Below are 21747 nucleotides of genomic sequence, written 5' to 3'. Positions count from 1 at the left end.
AGAAAAGTGATTCAGGATCAGAAAGACATACGGGCAGACCATCCCTTCTCCTGTCACTGAAGTTTCCTGCAGGCCTACCTTCACCTCCCAGTCCTTGAGCAGCTTCAGCATCTCCCCTTCCTTGGCATACATGAGCGGCGTGTGCCCCATCTCATTGGCCAGCAGGGGGTTGGCACCTGGACACAGAAAGAAGGGGTCAGAGGTTAAGTGAGGTCAGCGATCACAGGGTCATTCTTCTCAGACACAGAGAGGAAGTTAGGGGTCAGTTCTGCCCGGCAGGGGAGTGAGGTATTTCTAGGACAGCAGAAACCCTAATGAGCAGCAACACTATGCAGTGACCTAGGAGCCAAGAAAGACCAGTAGCTTTTCTTCTTTTCTCAAGGGAAAACACGTGCAAGGGTCAGACTGGTCAGAGTTTTTGGTGAATACGGTGGCAGTGACCCACTATGGCTGCCTGGTTATTAAAAGCGGTTGGCTTTTCGTTGTGAAAGGGAGTCACACGCTCATGTTCTGCTTTCTTTGTGGGGTGTTTAGCACTGCTCCTACCCTAACCCTGGCTTTGTCATCCACAGGTAGGTACAAGATAGGTTACTAAATAGTTGCAGTGTTATTGGATACTGATAAATGCCATCAGATCCCTTTTTTTTACCCACTGGTGCGATTCTGGTTTAACTATATCCAACAAATTATTTAATAGGGAAATGGCTGACCTAGTGAAATATGCACAAACATAGATGCTACAATTTAAAAATATATATTTATGGGATTCTAGGCCTCATTAAGTGAGATTTGAAATAAAACTGTGAAAACAGAGTAAAATAAACACACAAAAACACACTGAAACAATTGCAATCAGATTTCATTTCAAGGCTCCATGTAGGTCAAGAAACCCAAAACAGTAACCCAACATCCTGCCTGGTGGTCTGAGACAGAGGGAGCAACAACCAAGCTCAAGAACTGAAACCTGCTTGACATACCAGTATTCAACAGGGCTTTTCAATACAAATAATCAATTCAGATAACGTCTCAGACATTGGTAAACAAGACATTATGTGATCTATGCTGGTCGATGAATAATATTTCTATTGCACGGTTCTTCAACACAAAAAAATAATCTGCAATTTGAAAGAAATGTTGTGGTGGTCAGCTCTTCCTCAAGAATCTGTAGGAAATAGTCTACTGATACAAAACCCTAATAAGAAAGTCTTAGGGCAAACTGTCCACTGTGACATGGCAGCTCGTAAGTTAGTAACCTGCTTTGCCACATCTAGAAGTCCCCAGCCACACAGTAGATGGGCGGATCGATAGTTGTGTTTAGCCAGAATCAATCTAATCCCTGGTTTCATAGTGGTCTGGACACCCGGTTGACTAATTGCTGTAATCATTGATAAAACCTGACGACTTCTTCATGGATCCCAATCAATATCAGGGAGCATAAATATAGAAAGCAATAACAAACAAAATATCACCAACCCCCTCCTCTTTGTTTTTCACCAACATAACAAATGGCATCATTTGGCACTTTAATATCAGGGACCTTTGCCCTCTGGCAGAAACAATTCATAAAGGATCAAGCCTGGCACCCCCCAGCAGCCTCTCGACCGTGTTAAACAGAGAGAGGCAGCTGGTTGCAGCTTGCACTGCCTCCTGGACGCTGTCAGTACCTGCTGAGGGTTCAGATGACCTCTGGACTCTCAAGATCCCTGGCAATTAGTCACCTCCCACTAGCCGTCTTATGCAATGGGGGTTCACAGCTGAACGAGACCCCAGGCTGTATATGTATAGAGAGGGCCTGGCCCACTATTAGGGGCTCCTGTTTGATAAATGAAGGAGAGTCTCCTAGACCCTGCTGAGTCCAGAGTGCAGTCCGGGCCAGGAGGTCACTCACCGGGGAAATAACTTACTCCTCACCCGCCCCCCCACCTTATCGGAAAAAGTTTAGCAACTGACAGCACCCAATTTTTCAAATGTTATTAAACTTGCCTGGGTAAAACAGATGTATATTCTGTCATTTCAATGTCCACCTACCCTTACTGCATGTGCATCATACCTATACATGAAGTGCTATCCAAAAGGGTTTATATTTTAGAAACAATTGGGTAAAAAATCTACAGCTTTCTACATTGTGTTACTACCTCTTGCCATAATATACTGGCACAACCGACAACTGGCCTATAAATAGCCAGGCAGATTACTCAATTCTGATTATTCCAATTAATTAAACAACGATTAGTTCAATTCAATAAACACCGATTAGTTCAATTCAACTTCAGTTTAGGTATGCCATTGTTTTTAGGTTATTCAAGGACAATTGTGCATTATTTATTTATCTTCTTCAACTTTGTGTTATTATTACGAAGTCTTTAACCTATAACTATAAAATATGAAATTCTGGTTATTGTTTAGAGTAACTGTGCTCTAACCACTAGACCACACTGCTTCCCAGTCCCTCTGCTATAACTCTCAGTCTCTCAGTTCTAACCACTAGGCCAGAGAGGCTCCCAGTCTCTCAGTTCTAACCACTAGGCCAGAGAGACTCCCAGTCTCTCAGTTCTAACCACTAGGCCAGAGAGACTCCTAGTCTCTCAGTTCTAACCACTAGGCCAGAGAGACTCCCAGTCTCTCAGTTCTAACCACTAGGCCAGAGAGGCTCCTAGTCTCTCAGTTCTAACCACTAGACCACACTGGCTCACTTGTACATAAAGGAAGATTGTGTAGAGTAATGCTGACTTAGTTTCTCTCCCCAGCCCGGTTCTCTGTTGTGTGGGTGACAGGATAAAGATGAAGTGCTCCCCATGCCAACTTCCTGTCAGCTGATGAGGAGACGGCTGAAGATGCTGACTTGTTGCTCTGACACCTGGGGCAGGAGCTAAGGACCTGAAATTCTCTCTGGGCAGGGAATTTAGGGATAAAGAGGCGGGCACCTGCTTGTTCAAAGGAGGGCTGCTCAACAGGGTTTTTAAAGGAAATATCTTCATCATCTTCATCACTTTCTTCCTCTATTTCTTCAACTATTACTACTACTTTGTCACCGGTAAGTGCTTCACTCAAACACAAACTTACAGGATTAAAACAATGCAGTCAGCTACAAATGGCAGTAAGCCGTGAGTTGGAATAAATATTTGATATTCATCTTACCTTTATGTGCAGTAAAAGGAGAGAAGCAGACAAAACCGTTATGTATTGAGCTGATGTGTGTTCTTCACAACATGGTCTGACAATTGTAACTGCTGGGAACCTTTTAAAGTATTTGGTTTTGTCATAATCTAAAATAACAAAAGGATTGTCACATTCAGGGCCGGATTAAACTATATGCAAATTACGCCATAGCGTAGGGCCCCCAGCAGAACTGGGGCCCCTGCAAGGTCGCCGTTTGTTTGGGACATTTTACAAAAACTGCAAACACGTAAAAGTGCCTTTTGGTTTTAAACTGGAAAATGAACAGTTACCATGCACAGGCATGATGGAAAATACTGTACAGTGACTGCATCTGTATTTGTCACCTTTTTGTGCAAACTCCATGACTGAACATGTATTTAAGAAAAATAAACCTGTGCTCAGTTCTTCAGAGTGCTGTGAAAGAGCAGCCCGGAAATGTCCGCTCCGCACTCCGCTCCAGCAACTACCCCGCTCCGCTTTCTCGCTCCATACACAACCGGCTCACTTCTCTCCGCTCACACTCTCTGTCCCAAAGGCAGGGCTGCATTAACCAATATGCCAATAACACCATTCACCATAATATGCATAGGGCCCCCAAAATACTGGTTAGCGTAGGCCCCAAGTCCTTTAATCCAGCCCTGGTTGCACTGGATTATTATTATTATTATTATTATTATTATTATTATTATTATTATTATTATTATTATTATTATTATTCTGTTAATTTATGAATTCCAGGTTTATTATTCTAGTTAAGTGAATTCCCATCAGATCACACAACCAGAGAACAACGGCTCAGGCCAGTGATAGGGTAGACGCAGTAGGGGTGTGGTGGTTCCTTAGCCAGAAGAAACCTGAGTGCCCCTCCCCATGGTTTTCCTTTATTTCTTTTGGCCTAATGACAAATGACTGGATTTAAACTAGTACGTAACAATACATCAAACAGCAGAGTACCTGAAATCCCGTATGTAATATGTAAAGGTGTTCAAGTACTAAAAAAGAAACTGAAATATTCAGGAGCACATCCCTGGAAATTAGGCCCACAGAGAACGAGGATACAGAATGAGGTTAAGGGTTTGGTTTTTGAGGATCAGGACAGTGGGAAGATCACAGTAGCTAAAGGCATCACTGTTTGGATTATCAGTAAAATGTCACCCACCAGCGAGTAAGGTTTTCTGTATCCACTAGGCCAGGAGTTTTACACAGTGTACATTTACAATAACTAAAAGGGACAGGTGACTGTGCAGTACCTGGAACCTCCATCGTCAATAATAACTGGGACAACTTGGTTTGCTTGGATCGAGTTACTAGTGTACAACTGTTGATATGGCGTTCCCAAACAGACACATCCATCAACACAATCCAACCCCTGTACCTTTAGTTATACAATTGCTTGTGTCCTCAAACCAGAAAAGAAGAACACTGGACAGAACAGCTAGGTTACCAGGGTGTTCATAAAATCACAGTTTAGATAATCAAGATTTTACTCTGCTGGACAAAATAGATTTCTGGTACACTTACCACCAAATACACCAACCCATCAAACCACAGTACTTGCGTTTGAATTGTTCTTTAGAGTCTGGACACTTGTCAAGGTCACCTTTACCTGTGGCAGGCAGTCGTTTGCCTATTCAACCAGTGTCTCTCGCAAAAACAACCTTCATTCACGACCTCAGAAACTAATATCAAGATCAGAATGAACACTGGTGCCTTCACTAGCTGCATGCTGATGTATTTTACATCACTTTTTGTGAACTGACTTTGTATACCATGTGCTCTGATCATTTCTAATGCAATGAATCAAAATTGAAGAGCTTCTGTAGAAACCTTTGGCAAGACTAAATGGCAGGAACACGAATATTACTGTACGGAAAATTAATACTCCCAACTGAATGCCAATGATGTAATTATCAATACAAAATAAAGACACTGGCCTATTCTGGACAAGGTCTGCTATCTTTAAGTGCAGCATCTTCAGACAACTGACACAATTAACAATCTGGCAGCAAGGAACTGTAGGCTGTCTAAAGACAATTACTGCATGTCATGAAATCAGCGATTGGCATTTATGCCAATTATATATCAATATACAGCTATGGCCAAAAGTTTTGCATCACCCTACAGTTACCCTAAAGTTGAATGAAACCTGTTGAATAATGTTCTGTTAACCTATTAAATTACATACCGCTTTGTAGTTTTCCCATATCTGAAAAACTGACAAAAATGTGACAATTTTGAAATCTAACATAAAATCTCATACTACTTATTATATGGCTTTCGGTAGACTTTTGCACTACAATGTTGCAGTCTCTTTGATTCCATGGTGTTAAATAAAATATCTAAACGATGTGCCAATCCTAAAATTCTTAAAACTTAAGATAAGTTAAACACATCCACATTCCAACTCCTGTTCAAATAAAGTGCCACATTTTTTCACCAAATGTGTTTAACCTAATTTAATTCTTATATATTTCAAATCCCATTGACGTACTCTGTTGGACACAGGATGACCTGCTCCACCAACCCCAGTACACGAAAGTGCAGACACAGGGTCAAGTGACACACAGAGAGGTCCACTGCAGGGTCAAAGGTCGGCTACCGTCAGGCACGTGGAAGCTTACACAGCCACAAACATTTATTAAGGTCCCCTGTTTAAGAAGCACGCGCTGCTGGATGGACAGAGGCAGAAACAGACAGAGAGTGGTTAATGGAGTGCCCTGGGGGCTAACCAAGAGGGGACATGTGGAGAGAGGTAACTGGACACTGTCAAAGACAGGTGTGTGCAGAGAGAGAGAGGAAGGGATGGGGTGGGCTTTTAGGGAAGACAAAAGAAAAGCTTTCTGACAAAAAGAAAATAAATACCAGGAGTTCACTCATGTATTTACAGACATAACACCCTTATATAAATAATATAAAATATATAGCTTTTTAATAATGACATTTGTGGATCCATTTTCACAGGTGTTCTGTTATTGCTAGACTGTGACTGAAATCTGAGAAGTGCAATCTTACAAAAAATAAATACATAGTGCTATGGTAAAAGGGGGGGGGGGGGGGGGGGGGGGGGCATAAACAAAACACTTGTATTACCACTATAGAATGAAAGGTGAATAAACATAGTACCCTGCACCTAAAACAGAATGTGCAATTAAATCAAAACTACATGACAAAAGGGATGAAAATACATTTTTTTTGCAATTAGTTGGTTATCATTCCTAAGCATGAAGTGTCTTCGTGATGATCTGCCCATGTCAGTACTATCTTTTTTTATATGGTTCATTAGCACTGATTCTCCCAAACCCAATTGAGTTGTATGTAAACTCTGTAAATGTGTTTTCAGATTCATAACAATCAGTTATTAAAGGATGAAACCCTTGTGCATGTAAATGCAGTAAATGTCTGCAGGTTGCCTCTGCCCTGTTCTCTTACACTGTGCGCAATGTCACTACGTGTGTAGCGTTGCATCTGGAGAATTGATTGCAGAGACGGGAAATAATACAGAACCGTAACCCAGAGGAGCAGTGGGAAGCATGCAGGGCCCTAAATTGCACAGCAGGTTCGCTGAGGGGCAGGTGACAGTGATATAAAAAAAATAGTCCAGACAACAGTAACAATTTCAAATCATTTTTTGCAGAGTACAGATTATTATCTTTTTTCTTTAAAGCAGCAAATAAACACTTTGTTTAAAAACCGTGCTGGGCAATTCATCAATAAAAGGTATAAAAGGGGCCACAAGATGTTTTCCACTGTCAAGTGTGGAGGAGTGTTTTTGGTACATATGAAAAAGCACATCTTCTTGAACCACTGTGGGGCTTAGTAGACAGAACGAAAGGCCTAGGAGTATAGGATACCTGCTGGATAGAACTGAGATTCAAGTGGTTGGAGCCGAGGTACACAGTGGGCTGTATTGTTGTAATGGTTAAACCGAGGGTCTGGGAGGCAGTAGACTTGATGAAATGGAGGGAGTGCAGTCTAGTACATAGAGCTGAGGTACTTAGGAGGCAGAGGCCTCCAGTGTGACCCAGTGTATAGGATGAGGGAAGTCGGAAGCAGTGTGATCCAATGTATAGGATGAGGGGACTGGGAGGCAGTGTGATCCAGTGTACAGGATGAGGGGACTGGGAGGCAGTGTGATCCAGTGTACAGGATGAGGAGACCGGGAGGCAGTGTATGCAGACTTGCACCCCCAGATTCAACGACCAAAAAAAATGCTTGTTGCATTTAACTCTAACTGAAAAAAACAGGAACACTGTATTATAGTACATTAAAGCACCAGTGTAACTATCTTACGAATGGGGAAATATGTACAGTACAGTATTGAACACCAGTCCTTGCAGTTTACGGTAGCTGGAAAAGGGTATATTACCTTTAACTTTATTTCAGTCAGTTTTATTGTCCTCATTTGTTTAATTTGGCCAGTGTGACTTTATTACTTATCAAGCACAAATAGCCTTTAGATTGCGTCTCCATCTTCTGACACACATCTCAGACGCCCCAAATTTACGTTCTGCTGCCCAGTTTCCCTTTTCTTCAGCAAACGAGTCTTCACTTTTAAAAGCTGCGTCACAAAATGTGAATGAAGTTCAGAGCACAGCCATATTAATACCCTGGGACTGTATGAACAGTAATTACTATACTGGGTGTTACTGTGTACAGCAGCTCTCGTTCAAACCTGCCAGAGTAATCGACATGCGCAAATTCACAAATGGAAATTGGTACCCTAACTGAAAAACCCTGAATCCAAATCTCTCCCCCCCCCCCCAAATTCACACTTTGTTGACGAAAATAAAAGTTCAACTTTAATTTCAGTAAATAAAGTAAACTTAAAGAGCTAAATAACCACCAACATATTATGCAACAATACGGTATTCTGAAAGAGTGGTTAGGATTATTTTAAAAACATTTGTCCCTTAATTCTGTTTTATTTAACACTTTGAATGAGGTATTCTTTCTGAATTTCCATGTCCTACATAATCTGGAAATGTGCAGTAGGCCAACAGTTTGGTAAATGTCTTTATGTAGGGTATAATACAGCTTATTTACTTACAGTAACAATCCCTAAAATGTGTTTGATTCACAGATGTTAATGATCACTTTGACAAAAAAGGCCATTACCAACAGAGATTAACCTCTAAGGGATTACTATAATTGTTAACCAAACTTTTTGTGATTTTTTTTTTAATGCTGCTGGAGACATCTATTCAGAAACCTGTTTGTTACCACCTACTGTAGCAGCAGGACTAAACAGCCGAGATGCATGCAAACACAACAGAGCTCCATTAGACACTGCGGATGACTGAGGGTTACCTGTTTTTTTCTTATTTTGTCACACAGGGCCTGAAATGATTTACAGTTATTACGAGTCCCATATGATCACAGCAGTCTGTTTCAGCTCTTTGTTTGTTGTTGTTTTGTAATGGAGTACTTGTGTGTTTTAAAAATGTCAAGTCTGGTAGTTTAAAAAGCAATTCATATTTAGCACACGTGCGGTACTGGAGAAAAAGAACAGCGAGACCTCAAGACAGTAGAGAAATGTAAACAAGGTCACCTAGGTTTAAAGACACAGTGTAATATGCAAACTTATGTTTTGTTTCTCGCAGAACTGGGTATCAGTATTTCAGCGATTGATCCTACAGACTTCTAAACATGCCTGGCAACGACTGCTTCTTAGCCAAAGAGGCAAGATTTTTCAATCCATTACAGTTCCTATCCATTCAATTTTATCCATTCAACACCAATACATTTTTGTAATAAGAGAAGCATTCATTATTTTATGTTCTATTTAACTGTCAGTACCCTCTTTGTTTTCTCCGGTTAGCAGGCTTACTCTACACCATCCCTCTAACAATTCACATACCCTGGGGGGCGTCACTATTGTATGAGAGTTCAGTGCCATCTTCCTGCCCTGTAATTGTGATGGGGACACAGGGTGTCTGACTTATAAAGTGCAACTTGCACCATTTTTGTGAAAGGACAGTCAAACGTTTTTTTTTTTTTGTTTTTTTTGTAACAAGAAACTCGTCCTTTAAAAGGTTAATTTAAAAGTACTCAAAAGTGTGTCTTTATGTTAATAGTTTTGTGCTGTTGCGTTAAATATTTCACATGAAATAGTGCCGGTTTCAAAAGTCTTGACAAGTCAGGGCACAAGTGCTGAAACCCTTGAGCACTGCTATTCCACTTCAATGACTGAAGCTTGACTACTGTGTAAGCACGGTCTAGCGCCCCCTACCTGCCTCCAGAAGAATGTGTGCGGTACGCAGGTCGTCTGCCAGGACAGCGTAGTGAAGAGCAGTGCAGCCACGGAAACTGGCCCGGTTATTCAGCCGGTTACTGAACTCATCCTCCCGAGTCACCATCACTGCCAGAAAAAACACAAGCAACAAGAAAGACATGTTGCAGTATTACTTTTGTGCAAGTCCTTAATGAGCCATTCTCCCTTTTACAGTAGGCCTCAACTGTATCCTTACACTGCTATCATTTACTGTTCATTTCCTGATTTTAATGCTTTCTCATCAACATTTATTTTGAATGTTTGCAACTCATAGGACAATTTGATTAGATGCCATTTATTTGCCCCTTCTTTTCCACATCGACTCTGTCGGATATTTATGTCATCCTCTAAGGCTGTATCGGGAGCCTGTTGCTATGGTTGCTACAGTAAATGGAGCAGAGAATGATTGGGGATGTAGGCCATTTTTTTTCTTCCCCAAACAAAACTTTGTTACAGTACAGACATCACGACTCCGAGCTGCAATCAGTCACACCTGAGTTTAACATGTGTGGTTGTCTGTGTTTGCTAAAGTATGACCTGTACAATAAAACATGGCATGAACCAAAACCCCACTCATCTTTTGGTGAGAAGAAAGAATAGAGAGAGGTAACATGCATAGTTATTGTTGTACTGTGTATAAGTGAACTAAAACAATCATAAACCAACCAAAAATGATACTCTTTCCTTAGCTGTCAAGCACCTGCGCCTGTTAATAAAAGATTTAAATTAATTATATATAACAGAAATATTATGCTACCACACAAGGCCCAGTCAAGGTTTCACTGTTAAAAAAAATAAAATAGAAATAAAATATGAAAGTTATTGTTTTTTAAACCCCCCCCCCCCCCCATAAAAGATTCTGACAGTCTAGTCGTCATTGGTAACAAATGTCCAAGTGCCGGATAATCATCGCAAACTCAATAAAACGTCAGTGAGAGGGCCTGGCCCCATCCATCAGAGCGCGTCTGGGAAATCTCACCCTTCCCATCACACAAAAAAACTGCCAACAATATAAATGTCTGTAATATACATATCATATATAAATACATCTTCTCCTTCTGCTTCTTTCCTTTTTTTATTGTTTGGGACGCGGGTATGAAAAATAAATAAACAAGCAAAACGAAACAGATACAAATATGCAAATCTGCCACCAAAAAAAGATATCTCTGTGTCTGAGTCTAAATTTATATATCTAATAATAACAATAAAGACGTAGCGCTGCGCTTTCTCAAGCAGTTTATTTTTTTAATGCAGGCGGCAGTGGGGACTTGATGAAAGGTTTTTTATCGAAAGCTGTGAATCAGTTTTTTGCATACTGAATAGCTGGATAAGTATTACGACTATCAAAAAGACGCATCCCTTGACTTAACGAATTAAGACTGTATTTCTTGTGGTTAGGAAGACAGAGTAAGATAGAGACGATCCTAGGTATACACTCGAGATAGCCAACTTGCTGTGGCTCTACAGAGGCATCGCTGGGGTACGCACTGGGGCTGCCACCTTGCGGAGTTCAAATTTGTAGATAACTCTTTGTTATTCATGATATGATTTTTTTTTTTTATCTTGGCATTTCTAAGCTCCTCCTCACATTAGGTATTCAGCACAAATTAAAACCTCCGCACTTGAAGTGATTCAACCGCAATGGTAAATCACACTAAATGCTAGCAATGATCCAGCAGGTGTCAACACATAAATTACCCAAATATTCCAAATACTGAATCGATTCATGCAGCACAGATGCTACTAATGATTTATTTTGCCAAATTTATCGTTTGTAATTAAGGTGTCCTGAAAATACTTCACACCCTACAATTGCCAAATATTACCATCAAAAAATGGCTTTCTAGAAACATAAAAAAAAAAAAAAAGAGCTGGTGGAAAAACTTATTAAACATTTTGGTTTTCAGAAGTTGGATTAGGTTGGCAGTTAGAAGCTAGGATAGATTATGTCATGGAAATAAAACTGTGGATGGTCAAGTTTTTCCAAGACATTCGAACATTCCTGAAATTAGAGAGCATCGGTTATAACAAATGTAACATGAAAGCGTCATTACCTTCCAGAGAGTGGATCCCTTTCACCCTGGACGTGTCGTAGACGTTACTGAACTCATCTCCTAGGTCTGGATTGGCTCCAGCTGCTAGCAGAATTTTCACCACACTGCAGGACAGCAAGCAATGATTAGAAATGACAAAAACACTGTCTCGGTATAAACAGACTTACAGCACAAAATGTACAGATATTAGATTTCTCTATTTTTTTATTTTTTACAACTACTTCCTCTGAATTATTACTGTCAAAGGTTTTTCTTTGTCCATTCCCCTTACAGCTGTAGCTCATTCCTTATTTAATCTGTATTAAATAAAAAAAAAAGTTGAGATGCAGTAACATTTTGGATCGGGCTGTAGCAGAGGTTCTTAGCATGTCACCTCCTCTTTTCTCAGCAAACACAAATTGCTGCGCAACGTGAAAATTAAACACAGAGCCACTGGCGGCATTAACAAACGGGCACAAAAAAGAAACTAATCACAAGAAAGAATCAATGAGCCAATAACAGCAAACACACTGTGCTTTCTCTTTTACAGGTAGAACAGTCTATTGATTAGATATAGGCATTATGGAGTGGCATCCAATACAATGGAGTCCCACACTTTGGAAAGCAGACATGCAATTAAAATGGAGAGTTCTGGACCATCCAGTTTGTTTTCAGAATGCTTTTACTGTATAGGGTGACATCACTTTGTGTAATCTAGTTTTGGAAACTTTCAGGAGCTTAAATGAACTATTTAGCTCTACATTTTCAGAACATCGACTTATTTTACCTGTTTACTATGCCATTACAGTATGTGTGTTCTGTATCATTCTCTACTAATATATTTTAGAAAAACAAAAAACTTTTTTTTTTTTTTTTTTTTTTTTTTAAAGCTGAATTTCCGAAGCGAGGTTGTTTGAAAAATGACCACTAGGGGTGTGCGACTGTAATCTCTGCCACTTCTGCAACTACGGGTCAATAAAAATAAAATCTCTAAATGTAGTTTTAGAGGGGACACAAATTACAGATGCACACTCCTAGTGGTCATTTTTCAAACCACCTCACTTCTGAAATTTAGCTTTTAAAATCAGTTAAATTAAATTCCTGCTGGAATAGTCTGTAAGACTCAACAATAGAGAATGATAGAGACCACACATAATTGGATATTAAATATAATGAAATTGAAGATGGTCTAAAGTATCCCTATCTTTAGTCCCTGTTTTTCCTCTTTATTCCTTTTTCTTTTGTGTGAAATCCTGCCATTTTTAGGCCCACCATGTCACTAAAATCACTCCTACCTCCACCTGGAACCGCTGTTATATTCCCTCGCATTCACAGTTAATATCGGCCATTGCACCTCTTCAGTCCCATGAATGCTCATCATGTAGAATATTCACTCCCTCTGAAACCGCCTTGATTTTGTGGCCATGTAAATGCTGAATGAAGACATGAGTGGACCTACAAGGTTGCCATAGCGACGGAAGTGGAGCCTTCTCAGTTTGTTCCTCCACCCCATGCACCCTCAGCTGTAACTGGGTGCAGTGAGCCGAGGGCTACGAGTGCCCACCAAAGTAATTTAATTTTCTGGCAAAATTAGATCTTCACATCTGGTGGTACTTGGTCAACCACTTTCAGTCAGTGATCCCCCCCGTCCCCCCTTTTATTGAACCTGCAGACCATATTGATTGCTCACATCAAGCACCACATCAAAACAAACTGGTCTCTAACGGTTACTGCACTAAAATACACATTAGATTAGAGCCAAGATACAGAAGAATTGGCAATGAATTGCTGAATCACAAATTGATGTGTGATCCTTTATATATAGGATTACATAATGTTAATAGGAGTTTCATGACAATCAGCCAAGCTGTTCTCCAGATATATGTAATGACTGAAGTGTGACATGCAGATGGATGGCAGACAGACTCCCCCATATATTCCAAGAATCTGACAGTCTCAACAACTTCTGTCAAATATCAAGTTTCAGGGCAATTGGATAACCTATATGGGAAAACATAAATTGTGACGTACGACCGCCTCCAGATTATCCCCTTTGCAGGTGGACAATAACAGGTTTTTAAACTGACAGAAAATATCGAAAAAGCAGCCGAGCTAAATGTTTGCAGTCTGTGCTGGGGAAAAAACTGCAGACAAAGAGCAAAAGATCAAACCAACATTAGTGTATTTTTTAGTATTAGCTCTCATTAGCACAATGACTTTACTCTCAAGTCCCTTTGATGTAGATCAGACCTTGTTTTCATGTTTGCACGTTTATCCTGCCACCACGCTATAAATTAACTTCCTGTGTGAATTGCCTTCACCCGGGCAAAAAGGGGCTTGCAAGAACATTATGATAACAAGAGGGAAGACACCTGATTAAAGCTTTGGTTACTGCCCCTTTAATATTTGCTTTAACATTCACTGACAAAAAGAGGAGTCCCAGCCATCACGGTTCTGATGAGGGGTGGTCTAGCATTGACACAGGGATAGTCTGGGGGCGATGATCAGTGGAGAGGAATGCTGGGGAATCCAAACAAACCCATTTGTGGGGGTCGTGCTCCGAGGGGCTGAGGGGGTCTCTGTCTGGCTGGACACCTCAATATGGGGCTTGGTTGGAGTCCCACAGATCCACAATCCATGCTCTAGTGCTGGGAAAGAGGTGCCACTATTGTTATCGGTGGCTTGGGCGATCATCCGGAGAAAGTAGTGATCCCAGAAAAGCACTTCTACAAACAGAAACAACCCCAAACGGGAGAGGAGGGAGAGGGGGTGGGGAGGGCAGGGAGAGGGGGAAGAGGGAGTGGGCAAGGCAGGGGAGAAGGGAGATGCGAAGGAGCGGAAATGGTGAAGCTAGTAGTAAGCAGTAAGACATAGAAAGGGGAGTTACCAAGGAGCAGAAAGCAGAACAGAGGGAGGACAGATTTTTAGTTCAATTCCAATTCCATTTTTCTTTGGCTCTCCTTCTCGGCCATTGCTTTTCTTCTTTCTCTCATGTTTTTATAGTCTCCATGTTCATCGTGTGACTTCTCTCTGAAGTGCAGGACTGAAAAATATACCAGAGCGCTATGCGCATTTTCTGTTCACGAATTACATAGAAGAATGAGACAGTAGTTCAATTTAGATAAGGTTTACTGGAATTATTGGCTTTTATATTGTCTTTTAAAGTATTTTTCTTCTGCTTACCTTTGTCTCACTTAAATATTAGTTGGTATTTTGATCTTTTTTTTACTTAAATTCGTTTAATTTCTCCTAGTGTAACTGCAAAAGCGCCTCCCTTGCCAGACATTCATGCATGACTGTATCATGTGCAGCAATCCCAGTTAAAACTTAGATAAATACCCAGATCTTTGTTTCAATTGGCTTATGCCTGCAGCCGATGGTTAGGCTTAATCCCAAAAGCCCTTGCTCCAAAGCAAGAGTGGTTTATATAAAACACATGGGACTGGAAAGAAAGAGGAAAGGGTCCCGTTTCCAATACTGGTAACTATTTCCTCTCCCAGCTACAAGGCAAACAGTAGCTCTTCTCTGGGACTCTGTAGGTGTCCTTTTCTAATTACAAAGCTAGGGGGCACTAGCAAGACATATCTTGGGACAAGGTGCTTGCTTGTAGTTTCCAAGAAGGCTTATGCTACTACAGGCATTGGTCTCCCCTCTGCTTGCCTTCCCACCAGTCCCAAAGGTGGATTATCCCACATCGGTTCAATAACCATGCAGTGTGTCTGCCCTTTCTCTCTATCGTACTGTATTGCTCTTCCTCTCTCCCAGAGACTTAAAGCCTTTTCCATCCTGCTGGTCATTTGGAACAGTCAACAACCGTTCCGCTCCATTGCTGTTCATTCATTGTCCAGCTCACAGCGACCCAAGGGGATGAAGCGGGCGGTCTTTCAAATTCCACTCCGCTAAGCGTGCAAACAGAGACGGCCATGTACCCTGCTCTTCACAGCCACATCAAAGCTGTATAAACAGAGTCCTCCTCTTCAAAAGAGGAAGGGCCGGCCACAGCGCTCTGAAGGAGGTCACGACTCCAGCTTGTCAAGGCGGGCATCAAAGTTTGCGCCACACACGAACTCGGCACACGAGGGCACACCTCGTCTGCAGAGCTTTGCACACTCATCTACTGACAGAGTGCGCACATGAGCACGGAGGGGTCTCAAAGTGGAGGCAAACTCAGAAGATGTTATTTAGGATTCACTGCTGCCAGACATAAGAGTTCTGTGTACACTGTGGCACCAAAAAGGTAAAAACTGTAAGCAGACTCCTTTCTATTCACTATAATTTCACAGTCATAATAGTAATATTATGACCACAGAGCCAGACTTTTCCCAATTAGACATATATACGTGTAATTCTGGCTTTGTGTTCTTAATGCAGCTGTACTCTAAAACAGCAGAAGGAAGAGAAAAGCAATAGGGTATTTATTGATTGCATTGCACTAATAAACTGTGTAAATGCATTCTAGAAAGTCACTGACTTGGTATTTGTTATGGGAAAACATTTTTAACAAAACAAAAAAAAAAAAGCTAAAGCTATTAAAATCAGTTTTTTATTCTATTTATTTATTCACTGCTAATTAAAACACTAAAGAGATAAAGCTTTCCGTCAATCCATATTACAAAACTAACACGAGAATCCTCCTGTACTTTACAGGCTGAAGCGGTTACACTTAGTTTCTTGATAGTAACTGTTTTATTCCTTTCAGAAAAATGAAGTGTACTTTCTCTCTCATCACTTCAAACTACAGCCCAGGGTGTTTAAATCATGGTAAAGTAGGAAAGTACCAGCTTGTTTCGCTGCTGCAAAATAAGTGAAGGACCTAACAATAAAACGCCAATGAACAACTGTGCATGTGTCAGTGCAAATCCAACAGCTCTCCAATAAGATCTAATTAATTCATATCAAATCCTATTTCTTCCATCCCAACAGCTACATAAACAATAAGTGTGTTACTAACGTACCGTACTTCTTTGGAGCGAGAGAAGGACATGTTCCTCCATGCAGCCCCACATTCTGCTATCCTCAATAAGCTGCTAAAGAATATTGAAGCTTAATCTCAAATGGAACGCGGTTGTCTAGATATTCAATGCAATAAATGTACAGGACCCACAAAAACAGACACACAAGCAGCATGCAACAAGTATCCATATTTTACACTTCACTGAATCCTGCTGTAGGATTATCAGTGCCTGGGTGCCCTCTACGATTCTACTTTGCTTAATAGCAAGGTTTACCAAAGATAACCCATCTAAATGCAGACAGCTGTCTTACAAAGATTCTGCCTTGTGAGCTTGTCTGCCGAACTTCGTGTTCCCCCCTCCCCTCCCCATTCAGATGGACCCACGCTTCAAAGTGGTGGATTTGGCCCAGTGGCTCACATTCCTAAATTGGATTCCGTCTTCATGTTTGCAATGGAGGAAGTTAATTGAATTTGGTGGTGCATCTCTAGCCTGCTCTTGAATGCACTCAGGGGCACTTTGCACTTCACACGACCGTCGTGTGAAAGAGATGAAAGCAGGCGGGACTGCATCGCCTCTGCTGTTTCAATCCAGTGCTGCAGACAGAGAGCGCTTTCCCGTCTCGGGACGTTACAAGCAGTTTATTAGTTTTAATTGTAAATGTGTAAGCTAAGATCCATAATAGGGGACCTACACATTATGTTCATATTACTTTTAAGGCAACTGCCATCCATGATATAAACTGGAACATGTACAAACTGCTGCAAGGCTCGTCCTTACATAGAGAACACTCAACAGGACTACATTTAGAAGAAAATAAAATTAATATGTTTGAAAAAAATGACAATGTTTCAACTAAAAGTCGAAAAGCTTGTTGTTGAATGTATTATGTTTCTTTAAGGATTTCCGAAAGCCCCCCCCCCCAATGACCATTCTGGAGAACAGGCTTTCTGTTGCTGCAGATTTCCACCCCTAGTCAGCGTATTTTCCATTCAATTGCCAGACTGTTAGAGACTGAAACTCAATAATTGCGCAAACAAGGGAAACCGAGGAAATGTATTGTTTTACGCTGAGTAATTAACACGTTTTATTCCATTTAATTAATGCCCAATAAGTTCAAAATTCTTTAAAAAAAATTTAAATTACTCTGAGTAACAGCACACCCCTAAACCCCCAGAACAATTTAAACACAGAGCACACTGGCCATGTCAAATAGTGCTAACCTGGCTGATAATGTTGGCCCTCTGTAAAAATATATATGTGTGTTATATGTCTATGTTTGTGTGGGGTGTAGGGGTGGCTTATGCCTCATTTCCACTGCCTTTCCCCAGTACAGCTGAGCTGAACGGTCTGGGCGAGGTGTGACTGGAGAGCGTTTCCACAGACGCTCAGCTATACCTCAGCTACACCTCAGACAGTACAGCTCCATACCCAAACTGTGCTGTGTGGAAGCATGTCATCGAAAGGCAATCTAAAGAGACAAACTGTGTTGAACCGCTTCTCTCTTATTGCATGACAAAACCTCATCAATAAGACTACTAACAGCTGTGTGAAGATCAAAAATAACAAGTCACAGATGTTTGTTCAACTTTGTTCATCTTCTCTTGTTTGCTTATATTCAATCAATCCCACAATCCAATGTGACCTTTAACTACCGCACTATGACCTTTACTGCAGCACTAGTACTTCCTGGGTCAGCTACACCTGACAAAATGACACTGGAACGCAGACAGCCATCCTTAACTACTCCCTCAGATCGTGCAGCTCAACTATACCTGGGAAAGGGCAGTGGAAACGAGGCATTAGTGTAGCAGACATTTATAATGGATTTACGTGCTCCCAGCCAGTTGCTTTTAGGAGAATAGGGGTCTTGATGAGTGTTAGAGTTGTTAAAAGAGTATTGGGAGAAAGTGGCACTGCATGCCAGTCCTTACTTGTGGTTGCGGTTCATTGCTGCCACCATCAGAGCAGTCCAGCCCAGTCGGTGGCGAACGTTCAGGTCGATCCCCGCAGCCAGCAACCTGGCGCGAGAGAAGAGAATCTGATGAGAACCAGCGCCCTTTGACTTCTTCAAAGAGACACAGCAACAGCACAGGGAAAACACCAGGGACATGCACCCCCAGCAGGGAATAACAAGTGTGCCGAACCACAAACACTTCTTATACTGCCATTTCAAAATCTTCAAAGAGGCATTACTGTAAACCTCAAGTGTTAGACAATAACAAAACAGCGAAGCTGCACTGGTTAAGCCACATGATACCATGTTTAAAAGTGATTCTCTGCACTGCTGGTGCACCTTAAGCTGTTCTAGAAATCGCTGTTTGGTTCTGGTAGTTAAATAGGACCATTCACTAATGCTGGTTTGCTTTCAGGGCTACACTGGACAGAAGACTTGCAGCTTAATTTTGAGGACCTGGTTATATAATTAATACAATTTAAATAAACTACAATAAACCTATGATCAGTCAGCTTGCAGCAATAGAACTAGAACAATATTCCTTACCAATAAGTGAACTTAGCACAGAAATCTGCATTTTAGTTGTTTAACAACTTATGTGACACTTGCCATTATTTCTCTAATATACTTGCCAGCTAGACACTGGGCTAGACTCCCAAAGCTATTCGCTCCAAAGCATCAGGATTGTAAAAACACAGCCAATAATGAATTAAGATGGAAGAAAAAGCTTCGCGAATATCTAAACAATTGTGTCATTACATACACCTTCTTGAAAACCTGGATTATGGGAAATTCCTGCGTGCACGAGTGGTGATTCAGACCAGCACCAGGAGCGCACCTTCCTGTGCAATACAGGGAAGCCATAGCCAGTGCTACAAGTACAATTTACAATGCTTTACCACACTACGAAGATGATTACTATGCTTTCGTTTGCTTTTATCATAGTATACCAGAGTATAAACTGATAAAGGCACAAGCCAAAAACGTTTGTCTGCGTGACTCAGTGTCTTATACATGTTACCCTATAGTTCTGAAGGTCTAGATTAAACTTTTGCAAGGGTAGTGATAGAAAAAAAATTGTTTATTTTCAAATGACAGCGACTGTTCAACAATGTAAACATATATTAAGACCCAAAAGAGAGAGAAAAAAAATGGGCAAACGATACTATTTTTTTTCTTCATTTTTTTAACACCAGGTCTCTAAGCTCCCATTATTAAAACGATTGAGATTTGACCCATTTTCACTTTTTAAAAACATCAAAGCTTTGTAAAAGAAGCGCACTGCTCAGTCTCTGGATAAAGCCTTCTTTCCTTTGCCCAGTTCCTGCGGGGATTTACAGCAGGATACATACGGACTGTGTTTATTGTAAACAGCAGGAGAGAATAGGCCCTGTTCTACCTGTCTGTGTTTTTAAACTGTTACAGCCTGCGCAGCGGTAACCAAACCACTTAACATAACACAGCCCGCAGCTGCTGGCCGTCCGCGACATATGGGCTGGTCACCTTTACTGGACTGCAGCTAACCTAAACCGTTGCCATGGCAAGAATGAGGGAGCTGCATTCTGCTTCAGGTAAAGGTTGCCTCCATTAAACAGCTTTTTATTTTGTACAGTATGTTTTGTTTTACTGACATTAGTATCTAATTTTCCTTAAAACTGGGCTATAAAAGTACAACCACTCAATCAGGTGTGTAAAGCAAGTCAAATGCCATTTTTGGATTACAGTGTAATCCTTAGAAGCGTTTTGGGAACAGACTTCAACCGAGAACGTCATACTTGAAATCAAATTTAAAAACAACCTAATTTCTGCCATGTTCAATTTCTTCAAAAACAATTAAACATCACCAAATTGGATGTGTGCACACATTTCAATTAGAGAAACACAGCAGCAGGTTCGGTTATACCAAATACAGGAGATGCTGCAGAAATCCTGCAGAATGAGAGGAACCCAGCTTAATGGGAAAACTAAGAACCTATTGCCACAACCACACCAACTGTTTAAATTGCATTCCACTTATGCTATATTTTATTATCTCGATAGATTAGAAGAAATAATTATCAAACACACTTAAAAAAAAATACTGCTTTTTATTTCTGGCGTTTATTACAAAAATGCAATTTCCCCAAACCTGTTCACTCCAGCCAAAAAGTTAACCGAGTAACTGGGCCCAAGTACTATTAGATGATCTCTGACAAAAACAGTGGTGTCCAAACCCAGGGATGGCGGCCCAGCATGGCACTTGAGCATTTGATTCTGCCCTCCAACCCCACCACTAATATTATTTGTTGTTGATACCCTTTTTCTATATGCTGTAAAGTGTCCAAGCAGATCCCTATATATTCCAGCTCTACAAAGTTGGTTACCTAATTTTATTGTGAGCAAATAAGTGAGCAGGTAAGTGATGTAAGAGAGGTGCACTTAGTAAACCTGCCTACTGTTTGTTCTCCTCAGCTTGTGTGGCAGCGCAGTTACAGCCTGCAGCTTTATTGCTGACAGATGGCTGCATGCCCCCTCCTATCCTAGAAGTTCAGGGTGACTAACTTGGTGACACGGCTGCAAAGCGCAGTGTTTCAAAGAGCTGGAGGGGCATGTTTGAGGTTGTGCTCAGCCTGGGGGGGGCTGCCCCACGCTGACAGGTGGGGAGAAAGAGAGCAGACTCTCTCCCTGGCTGCTGTTTGACATTCCCCCTCCACTGGGTGTTAAGTGTTTCACTTTAACGTTTGGTGAGGCCCCTTTTCAGACTCTGATCCAAAGGCTCCATGTACAAACAGTCAGACAGTGGATTATGAAGTTCTTTGTCTGTCGGATAGAAATATAACTGTTGCATCCAGAGTTGTGCCGTATGGACTTAAAACAGTGTTTCTTTTTTCATAGTTTATTATTATTTATTATTATTATTATTATTATTATTATTATTATTATTATTATTAGTTGTATATTTTTTCTTGTTATTAATATATTAACTTTCCAAATATATGCATATTTTAAACAATTCCTTTACTTTGAAATGACAGCGTGTCCACATATAATTTTGTCCCACTGTAAAAAAAAAACCTGCAGAGAACCTTCTTTGGTTATATAAAATACCACAACCTTCAGATCTATGATAGTCTCTTTGTTCATCAGACTGTTTTTCTGAAGGTCACATATTTCTTGAGAACCAGCTTAATTTTCTTTAGCTCAAGCTGTTGAGTATCTGGGGGTGTATAGAGGCCGTCTGTCTGTCTGACTGCCTGTCTGTACAGTATGTCACCTCTTGTCAAATTCTGATGAAAAAGTCTGTAACTGGGCAACTATTCAGGGGTCAGAGGAATATGATACTGTTTTCAGCTTGTGTCTAAAGTGTTAAATCAGAGCTCTCCTGAGCTGTGTGAA

The 21747-nt window shown here is 40.9% G+C and overlaps 1 protein-coding gene across 2 annotated transcripts in view; it reads right to left on the bottom strand.

Annotated features, from left to right (window-relative positions):
• Positions 1–21747, bottom strand: part of clpb (caseinolytic mitochondrial matrix peptidase chaperone subunit B) — a 51369-nt gene that overhangs the window by 27407 nt on the left and 2215 nt on the right. Inside the window, exons 3-6 of one of the 2 annotated variants that reach the window (XM_041232813.1) lie at positions 18350–18436; positions 11485–11588; positions 9389–9517; positions 79–176 (exon numbers count right to left, since the gene is read on the bottom strand). In XM_041232813.1, coding sequence (XP_041088747.1) covers positions 79–176; positions 9389–9517; positions 11485–11588; positions 18350–18436 — 418 coding nt within the window. The remainder of the gene's footprint in view (positions 1–78; positions 177–9388; positions 9518–11484; positions 11589–18349; positions 18437–21747) is intronic. The other variant, XM_041232814.1, reaches the window with a different exon arrangement.

The sequence above is a fragment of the Polyodon spathula genome, chromosome 30 (genome assembly GCF_017654505.1).
Source record: "Polyodon spathula isolate WHYD16114869_AA chromosome 30, ASM1765450v1, whole genome shotgun sequence".
NCBI lineage: Eukaryota > Metazoa > Chordata > Actinopteri > Acipenseriformes > Polyodontidae > Polyodon > Polyodon spathula.
This window is presented reverse-complemented; position numbering and strand designations above follow the sequence as displayed.